Source organism: Ailuropoda melanoleuca, chromosome 4, assembly GCF_002007445.2.
Source record: "Ailuropoda melanoleuca isolate Jingjing chromosome 4, ASM200744v2, whole genome shotgun sequence".
NCBI classification, from domain to species: Eukaryota; Metazoa; Chordata; class Mammalia; order Carnivora; family Ursidae; genus Ailuropoda; species Ailuropoda melanoleuca.
The window spans coordinates 71,872,659-71,883,087 of NC_048221.1; the positions used below are offsets into that span (position 1 = coordinate 71,872,659).

General features: G+C 46.7%; 1 protein-coding gene across 1 annotated transcript in view; it reads left to right on the plus strand.

Moving 5' to 3' along the window:
* Nucleotides 1-6: 6 nt before the first annotated feature.
* The window catches only part of PRKCE (protein kinase C epsilon), a 480,453-nt gene continuing 470,030 nt past the window's right edge, over nt 7-10,429 (plus strand). The window contains exon 1 of the mRNA XM_002912411.4: nt 7-975. Within this exon, the coding sequence (XP_002912457.1) occupies nt 628-975 (348 nt within the window). The 5' untranslated portion in view covers nt 7-627. The remainder of the gene's footprint in view (nt 976-10,429) is intronic.

Below are 10,429 nucleotides of genomic sequence, written 5' to 3' on the forward strand. Positions count from 1 at the left end.
ATTTGGCTCCGAGGAGGACCATTTCCTCTCGACATGCATCCCTCCGGATAGACTGAACATCCCTCGATCCATCCCCCGCCCCGCGCGGTCAGAGGCAGGCGCTGGGTGTGCGAAGAGGATCCGGGTTGAAATCTGCGCCCCCGGTTCTCGTTCCCGCCCCCGTCCCACATCCCCCTCCCCCTCCCCCTCCCAGAGTCGAAATTTCCCGGGGATTATGTTTCGGAAAGGTAGGTAAGCTCCGGGCGCGGCGACCGCGTCCCCGCAGCCCGGACCCGGAGAGCCAGCGAGGCGGAGACACAGCCCCCGCGGCTTGCAGCGAAGCCGACAGCTCGTCTTCTTTCTGGAGGTGCTGCTGGTGGTGGTGGGGGGGAGAGACTTGCTCCAAACACGGACGTCCCCCAGCTCTCCCCCCCTCCCTGTTTTCCGTTAGGAACCCGGCGAGGAAATACATGCACTCGCTGAGAATCGCCCGCGCCAGGGCGCAACGCTACAAGGTGTAGGGACAGTGTGGGGTGGGGTGAGAGGGGACCCAGGAGTCCCCGTGGCTCAGAGCGCCGGGGCGTCGGTTCTTCATTCCTGCCCTCGGGGCGGACGGAGTGACCCCGGCCCCCACTCCCCGCCCCGACCATGGTAGTGTTCAATGGCCTTCTTAAGATCAAAATCTGCGAGGCCGTGAGCTTGAAGCCCACAGCCTGGTCGCTGCGCCATGCGGTGGGACCCCGGCCACAGACTTTCCTCCTGGACCCCTACATCGCCCTCAACGTGGACGACTCGCGCATCGGCCAAACGGCCACCAAGCAGAAGACCAACAGCCCGGCCTGGCACGATGAGTTCGTCACCGATGTGTGCAACGGGCGCAAGATCGAGCTGGCCGTCTTCCACGATGCCCCCATCGGCTACGACGACTTCGTGGCCAACTGCACCATCCAGTTTGAGGAGCTGCTGCAGAACGGGAGCCGGCACTTCGAGGACTGGGTGAGCCTGCCGCCTCCCGGTCCAGGAACCCAGCTGTGGGGTCCCGGGGGAAGCACTCGCGGCCTTGGGCATTGGTCATGGGGCGCCGAGACTTATTGCCATCTGGGGTGGGTGTGTGTGTCTCAGTTGCCTAGGGGAAGCATACTCCATTTCGTAGTTGAGGAGAAGTAGGCACTGGGGCAACGAAGGAGGAAAGAGGGTAAGGCCCTCTGCCCCCTCCAGAGGAGGGGTGCGACCCGCAGCTCGGAAGCTGGGAGAGCCCCCAGCCACTGGTGCTGAAGGTTGGCAGAGAAGCCGGTGCCTTCCGCAGGCGCGTGGTGGGCTGGCTGTGTGTGATTGTGTGTGGGTGGGTTCCTCCGTCCTTGGAGAGGCACGTGGAGACCTAGACTGAAGGGTTCTTGCACGTCCTGGCTTTGTCCTGCGTAGCCAAGTGAGGAGCTGCTTTATTTTTCCCTCCGGGAGGAAGCTAGCTTGTTTCTATTCTGTTGCATGGTGGTTAGCTCATCTTCTGACACACAGGGAGAAAAATGTGTTCTCCTCGAGGATGTCTCCTCCAGGGTCCCAGAAACATAACCCAAGCTTGTTTTGCCCCATGCAACACCCGTGCGTCCAGAATGAGTGTTGAATCTTTAAAAATGGTTCTGCTTGCAAGAAATTGGAAGTAAGTGCTTTGAATCTTACATAAAGTTACATGATTTCCCTGTGTTGATTTTCAAGATACTGTGCAATGAGATACTATTGCTAAGTCTGACATAGAGTTAATTGATTACACTGTCAAAATATTAGGGACTTGGAAATAGGCCTTCCTTGCCCGGGTACCGTAAACCAAATGCATTCAACCTTGGCATCCAAAGAAGCAGGGAGAACCAACCTTCTTTAAGCTCATTTTGGAAGGAAGGCATTAAATTAGGAAATGGATTTCGGTGTTTTCTGATTTGCTACATGTTTCCACCAAGAGCAGGTGTGGCTCTGCGTGCATATGTTTTCAGGGTTCTTGGGTCGACACAAAAAGAGGTATCTCATGGAGAAACATAAAGGAATCCCCTTCTAATGATTGAAAACAGACAACTTCATGATTGTCCTTGGGTTAGGGGCTGTATATGAACCATCTTGGCATGTCACCTTACATATTTTTTTTTTAAAGGAGATGGAGTCTTAGACAAAAATAGGAAAAAGCCTTTTCTTTCTACGCTCACGCTGTGATGTAGTCTGCCCAAAACCATGGTTACGGGGCTTACAGGGAAGCTCCAACAAACCATACCAGCTACAACCCTGGGAGATTCGCGGCTTACACTTTGGGGAGCAGGCAAACCTTTATGGAATTCCAGAGAACACAGCACCGTTCCGTTCCGTTCCATTCCCCGATGCCCCTTCCTTCTGCCTGCCTCCCACCACCAGAGTTCCCACTCACTCCTCATTTCCTTTCCACACATGGGTTCTTGGACTCAGGAAAATAGTGTATATCTGTGGGGGAGCCAAAGGGATAACTAATTTCAGGGTCAGACCTTAACACTAAAAACCTGTGGTTTTGAAGTTGTTGTTTTAGAACAGGAAGAGGACCAAAAAAACATGAGTATAGTAGTGAGGCCACGGGGCCTTTACTGTGTATGCAGATGAGGGAGGTGGGGTGAGGCAGAGAGCAGGTGGGATGAACAGTAAAGCTGCTTTAGCCACAGAACACATGGCAGTTGGAGGGGAGAGATGTCCGAGTGTGTCTGGTGATGCTTTGCCGGGGCGGTTCGAACCCTGGGTGCATCAGGGCACCATCCCCACTTTTGAGCACTTTCAGTGAAGCATGCCCTGGGCACCAGCCTTGCCTGGTCATTATTCTCTAAGCTGCTCAAATTCATGTTGGACTTGGCCCTAGACCAGATCACCAAGTGCAGAGGCAGGTTTTAAAGGCAGAGAAGCCGAGTGGGTACCCAAGTTCACATGGCACGCCCAGGGGGATTGGAAATAGGGCCCATACTTCCTATTGCCCACGGCTTGCCTGGTGGAGAACAGAGTCCCCCGGCCCTGCCAGTCTAACTCTCCCTGCAGATGCATGTGCTGTGTTCCTGATGTTTTCACTGTACGCAATAACATAAAGTGCTTTCAAAATCATATCTCCTTTGTCTCATAGCAAGTGTGAATTAGGTACAACAGGTATTGGATAGATTAAAACAAAACAAAACAAAACAACATCTTGAGCTACGGAAAGGCCAAAGTCACAAAATAAATTAAGTAGTGGAGCTGGTTCTGTTTGCTCACCCAGCATTGCTTTCACTGGAGGATGCTGTGGCCGCTCTGGCTCCTCCAGAAGGGCAGGCAGGTGTGGGTGCATCAGTGGAGGGGGCTGGCCCTTGGAAACAGAGAGGTTCACCTGGGCTGACTGAAGTCCCCATTCCTGTCAGTGAGAGGACACCCACAGAATCACACCTTTGGGCAGCATTTCCTAGGCTCCGGGGCTCTGTGCTCTTTACCTGGCAGTGATGAAGAGATACACCCTTTCTCGGGTGTGGCTGAGAAACCTGGCCTGAAGTCAGGAGATGTGGAGGGCATGGAACAGCTGTTTCCCTCCTTGATGTGGCCAGTTTCATTCAACTGCGGGATGAATTCACATGTACTCACCCAGTTCCTGTTTGTGCTCAGGCCCAACCAGGGAAGTTTAGCCCTCTAGGTAACCCAGAGGTAAAGGAGACTGTGGGTGACCCCCAGGGGGCTTCCATTTCACTAGGGAAGTGACACTAAATAGATATATGCAGATACTTAAGTAGCAGTTAGGTTCTAAATGAGTGGGACCAGAAGTAGTTACACGACTTCAAAAAGGAAGTGTGCTGGGAGAGCTGGAAGAATCTGGATGGTTCCTGGAAAGAGGCGTGGATTGGGCGTGAGGTGAGGGGTAACATTTAAAGAGGTATTTACAGGAGGAGACAGCGTTCCACGGATACAGACACTGTAGGAATAAAGGCAGAGACGGCCTGTGGTTAGCAGTGAGGAAACAGAAGCATGGCCAAAAGTGAGGGTGCCTGTCAGCAAGGACCAGGCAGGATAACATTTCCCAAATTTAAGACTTTTATCTGAGCACCACCTGTGCTACTATTTACTTAAAATTTTTAAACATTGATTCTCTTCTTTTCCACGCAATCTCCGGTATGCATGAAGTCACCAGTTGGGATATTGTACTTAAAATTTTTCTTCTTTCACATTAAAATAAACATGTGGCCTCTAAAATAAAAAGGAAGGATGTTCATCTCAGGTGCCTCTTAAAACCATTAGTGATAGGGGGCCACACTTTGGAAACACTGGAGTAGGAGAAAGTTTAGAAAACTGAGGTGGATTCTAGAATGTTTAAAAGCCAGGCTGAGGTAATTATTCTCCAGATAATGAGAGACGTATCAGTTGTGATGACAAAGGGGGTTGTTTTAGAGAAAGCTCATTAAGGAGAGACGGGAAGATCTCACTTATACTGAAAGCAGAATCCCATTAAACACTATTGCTGCCACTCGTTTTCCAGGAACGAGATATTAATGCTGCTCTGACTTGAGTGTGCATAAGAATCACTTGGGGGGGGCGTTAAAAATACAGATCTGTCCACCACCTTTTCATTCTGGAGTTTAGGACAAGCGCTAGGAATCCTTATGTGTAACACGTGCTCCTTGAGAGAATTTGACCATGCTTCGAGAAACATTAGTGTAGAATAGAAATTGTGGGCAGGGGAGGGCTCCAGATTATTAACGTATGAAGACTTTGTACACAGAAATGTCCGGAGATTTTATAGTAGACCTTTGTAATTTCTCCAGCAAGATTTATAAGCCTACCTGTGTAAAGGAGAGGTATTGGGGTTCATTAGAAGCGGATGCCACATGAGTGCTGGATGGAGCTGCTTTGCCTTTAGGACAGATGGTGGGAGCGTGGTAGATGGCAGGGAGGGTACATGGAGTCCACACGTGACAGCTGGCTGCTCCTGTTCACAGCCTGGAGTTTGCTGTGTGGTCACCTCACTAGCGTGTATACTGAGCTCTGCTCTCCCCGGTTCCATGACCCCCGCCTCTGAAGACATCTTTGTTTGTGCCACTCCCATGCTGCACTCACAATGCAGCAGTCAGGACAAAAATGACATTTTCTGAGAGATAGTTCAGCGCAGAGCTTAAGGGCAGAGCTCTGAAGCCAGGCTCCTTGGGTTTGAATCCTGCCTCTGCCGCCAACCCCACTTGTGACCTTTTAGAGAGCTATTTAACCTGTGTTCCTGTTTCCTGTTTCTTTCTCTGTAAGAAGTGGGTGATAGTAACCGTATCTACCCCTAACAAAAGAGGTTGTTGAGGGGATGAAAGGACTTACTACATGGAAAATGCACGGACCAAAACCTGCTCTCGGCGAGAGCTCGGTGAATGTTTAGCTATTACGGTTACGATGACGTCCCCTAAACCAACCATGGGACTGGCCCTAGAGAGAGTTCTTTATTGACTTGATTATTATACAGGACCTAAAGAAGCCAAGTTTTTCATCATCCTTAAAGTGTTTCTTTTCCGTTGAGTAGTCTCATTTGGCAAGGAATGGGACGCTAATGTTTCTGTTTCCTATTTCCCCAATAGCTCATTGACAGAGTTTCTCAAAATTATCCCACCCGGTTGACCCTGTGAGATAGGCCTACACTGTTGTTTAAGAGGTAAGGCTCATGGACTGTTATTCTTTGTTGGCCCCAGAATCCCTTGGGGGAGATTGTTACAGGGTCGAGGCCAAGGCCAAGCCCCTGTTGGTTCAGATGCTGATGCTCTGGGAGGAGCCTGAGGCCTTGTGCTGTGGTTAAACAGGCCCCTGCTGAGTCTCATCCTGAGGGTGGCTAGAGTACACCTTGATATACACTGCCTGAAGGCATATGTCTGCCTAGGACTTCTGCAGGGATATCTTAGAAGATCCCAGAAACCTTTTATTATCATTTAAATGGATGAGGTGGGAGGGGTCTAGAAAGGGATGTGGAAGGAAGGACTGGGAATGGCCAAAGCTCCCTTTGTGTGGACCTGTCTCTTGAATTTGTCCACCAGCAGCTGGGGTTCCAGGATCTCTCCATATTCGACTCCCCACAGTCTCCAGTAATACTTACCATCTAATTAAATATGGCTTCCCTTGGTACATATTAGTTATTTAACAACTACCCTGAGGCTTAGTTCTTGTCCCAGTGCTATCACGGAAAGCCACTTGGCTCTGCAGTTAAAGGGCCTTGGGTCTCCTGAGCAGTCATACCTTGTCTATCTGTTCTGTTTCCTCTCTCTGTGTCTTTGACCAGCAGCAGATTTAGTGATTATTTGAGACCCTCAGTTCCCTACTTCTTCCAGTGGGCCCCTCTCTCTCAGATCTGTGGGTTCTAACTGCATGATGCATCTACCACTCTCAAGGCAGGTGACCTAGGCTCTTGATGCCTGTTTCTTCATCTGTAAAATGGGAATATAATAGTTCTTATAATAGTTTGATAACCTCTTTCGGTTGTTGTGAGAAGTAAGGGAATCTATGTAAAGTTCTTAACAAAGGGCCAGGCTACTGTACATTCTAACAATTTTATTAATATTTGAAGAGTTATATGTGTGTATTCATAGTTTGAGAATCTTAAATCAGAACATATGGTCCAGTGATATTTTTCTCTTTGATTTGTGAATGTATTTATATGAAAAGTCTCACATAGTCTAAAAATAAAGTTAATTTAGTTACACTTAACAATTGCCTTTTTGAAAATATTCGAATCTCTTGAAATGAGATTGTTTTGAAAAGTCTAGGAATTGTGTGGCCACTACAGCCAAAGGTTAATTATTTATTGAAGCGTATGACCAATTGAAAATAGGGTGCAAGCGCATCTCAAATTCTGTTATGTCAAAAACTGTATATCTTATGTCCCTCCTTCCCAATCTAAGCCTCCCATAGTCTTCCCTATCTCAAGAAATGGCAACTGCATCCTTCTGGTTGCCCAGGCCAGAAACCGTGAGAAGCCATTCCTGATGCCTGTCATTCTCACACCCCCATATCCAGTCCAACAGCAGCATCTGTTGTCTTCAAAATAATCTGAGATCTGATCATCTTTGCATATTTCTGCTGACATCACTCTGGTCCAAGACCTTATCATCTCATACCTGGATTATTTCAACAGCCTCCTAATTGTTTCCCAACTGCCCCAACTTCGTCAGCTTATGTCACTCAGTTCACATATCTCTTGGTGAAACCCACGTCCTTATAATCTACAAGGCCAACATGGTCAGGCTCCTCTTATGACCTCTCTGACCCTACATCACCTGCTACTCTTCCCCTTCACTCCTTTCCCAGGCATATTGACCCACCTTCCCCCTTAACATATTCACCGTGTTCCTATTTCAGTCTTTGCACTGGCCTTTCCATCTTTCTGGAATGTTCCTTTCCTAGATACTCTCATGGTTCAAGTCTTTACGTTCTCAGTAAGGCCTTCTCTGTCAAGCCTATTTAAAATTTCACCCTTGGGGTGCCTAAGTGTCTCAATTGGTTCAGCATCTGCCTTTGGCTTAGGTAATGACCCCAGAGTCCTGGGATCAAGCCCCTCTCGGGCTCCCTGCTGGGTGGAGAGCCTGCTTCTCCCTCCCCCTCTGCTGCTCTCCCTGCTTGTGCTCTCTCTCTCTTTGTCAAATAAATAAAATCTTTAAAAATAAGCTAAAATAAACTTTCACCCTTTATCTTGATGCTTTATATACTTTCCTGCTTTAGTTTTACTCTTCTCAATATCTTATATATTTTTCTTCTTTATCTTTATTATCTGTCTTAAACAGAGTTTCTGTAAATGCACAGGTTTTTGTTCACTGTTCTGCTCTTGGTACCCGGAAACAGTTCCTGGTCCCTTGTTGAATGACTGAATGAATTTAAGTAAACAAGTGTGTATTCCCCTAGCACCTACTGTGGTAAGGCCAAAGTTGTGTGTGGTATCATTCCTGCCTCCAAGGAGTATGAAATCTAGCTGGGAAGACCAGTATGCTAAGCCGTTGACGGAATTCCCTAACCAGTCTTTCTGTACAGTTGAAAGAAGTGACAAAAAGGCAGAAGAAAGTGGTATTTTATAAAAATCGATAGGATTCCTTGAAAATGTTCTTATGGGAGAATGCCTATTATTTCCAGGTGGCAATTTGCACTAAGCTGAAGCATTTCGGTCACGTCTGGGGTTTCTAAGAGTAGGAATTTTAAACGCTCTGGGTGCCCAGGGCCTGTGCAAGGTGCTGTGGGAAGGGGAGAAGAAAAAAGGCCCGCTTGTCCTCCCTTTGCAGAGTTTAAAATCAAGTTCAAATTCTCCTAAGGGCCTTAGATACAAAACCCTTGGTAATTGGCAGCAAGGAGAAATGAAATTTTAAATTCCAGTGCCCGGACCACAGTGCTGGAGCTCCTTGAAGCAGATGCAGACAAAGCTTCCAGGGCTTTACTTAGACTAAAAGAACTCCAGAGCAGGCCTGCAGTATTTTACATAAATAAAAGCTACACTTGGCAAAACATTATATTTCTCTCCAAGTTCCTCCGGGTATATACGCACTGGTTAAGTAATTACAATCTATTATAATGCTAATCAGCAGGATCGCACCTGTTTGAATTCTAGTTTTCTGGCGGAAACCATGGGAAGTGGCCAAAAGCCTGTACTGTGCTGGGATTGCAGAGGGGACAGGAACACTCTGTCGTCACGTCAGCTTGCCCGCCACTAAACAGAATGGAAACTCCAGAGGGAATATGATTGAGCCCCATAATGTCATGCCTGGCAGGAAGGGGAGAAGCACAGTCTCCTACGGAATCCAAGCACAGAAATGAGAACCTGCCCTGCCCACGCCCTCCCCGTCCCCTCTACTTCACCTTGAAGTCTCAGAGAGGTAGTTTTTTAAGCTAGTGAAAAAGTCACCTTTATTTTCCAGCAAGTAGTAAACTCATTGAGCTAATGACCCCAGGAGGTAGATCAGATTCAAGATATGATCAGGTTCAAGAAGGGTTTAGGAAAATCATGGCAGGTGAACCTGTAATTAATTATTGAGGAAAAACATAGACTTCGATTTTGCCTATATGTCCTTCTTGAGTAGATTTGTTTGTTTTCAGACTCTAGGATCTCTTTTTTTTTTTTNAAGGGCATCTCGGCTCCTTCCATGATTTGGCTATTGTGGACAATGCAGCTATGAACATTGGGGTGCATATGGCCCTTCTCTTTACTACGTCTGTATCTTTGGGGTAAACACCCAGTAGTGCAATGGCTGGGTCATAGGGTAGTTCAATTTTTAACTTTTTAAGGGACCTCCACACTGTTTTCCAGAGTGGCTGTACCAACTTGCATTCCCACCAACAATGTAGGAGGGATCCCCTTTCTCCACATCCTCTCCAACAATTGTTGTTTCTTGCCTTGTCTATCTTTGCCATTCTAACTGGCTTAGTGTGGTATCTTAGTGTGGTTTTGATTTGAATTTCCCTGATGGCTAATGATTTGGAACATTTTTTCATGTGTCTGTTAGCCATTTGTATGTCATCATTGGNATCCCCAAACCAGGCAAAGACCCCCTCAAAAAGGAGAATTACAGACCGATTTCTCTAATGAATATGGATGCCAAAATCCTCAACAAGATCCTTGCTAATAGAATCCAACAGTACATTAAAAGGATTATCCATCATGACCAAGTGGGATTCATACCTGGGATGCAAGCATGGTTCAACACTCGCAAATCAATCAATGTGATACATCATATCAACAAGAAAAGACTCAAGAACCATATGATCCTCTCAATTGATGCAGAAAAAGCATTTGACAAAATACAGCATCCTTTCCTGATTAAAACCCTTCAGAGTGTAGGAATAGAGGGTACATTTCTCAATCTCATAAAAGCCATCTATGAAAAGCCTACTGCAAGCATTATTCTCAATGGGGAAAAGCTGGAAGCCTTTCCCTTAAGATCAGGAACACGACAAGGATGCCCACTCTCGCCACTATTATTCAACATAGTACTAGAAGTCCTTGCAACACAATCAGACAACAAAAAAGGGATAAAAAGTATCCAAATCGGCAAAGAAGAAGTCAAAATGTCTCTCTTCGCAGATGACATGATACTCTATATGGAAAACTCAAACGAGTCCATGCCCAAACTATTAGAAGTTATAGAGCAATTCAGTAATGTGGCGGGATACAAAATCAATGCTCAGAAATCAGTTGCATTTCTATACACGAACAACGAGACTGAAGAAAGAGAAATTAGGGAATCCATCCCATTTACAATAACACCAAAAACCATACGTTACCTTGGATATAACTTAACCAGAGACGTAAAGGATCTGTATTCTAGAAACTAGAAATCACTCTTGAAAGACATTGAGGAAGACATAAAAAGATGGAAAAATATTCCATGCTCATCGGAAGAATTAACATAGTTAAAATGTCCATGCTACCCAGAGCAATCTACACTTTCAGTGCTATCCCGATCAAAATACCAAGGACATTTTTCAAAGA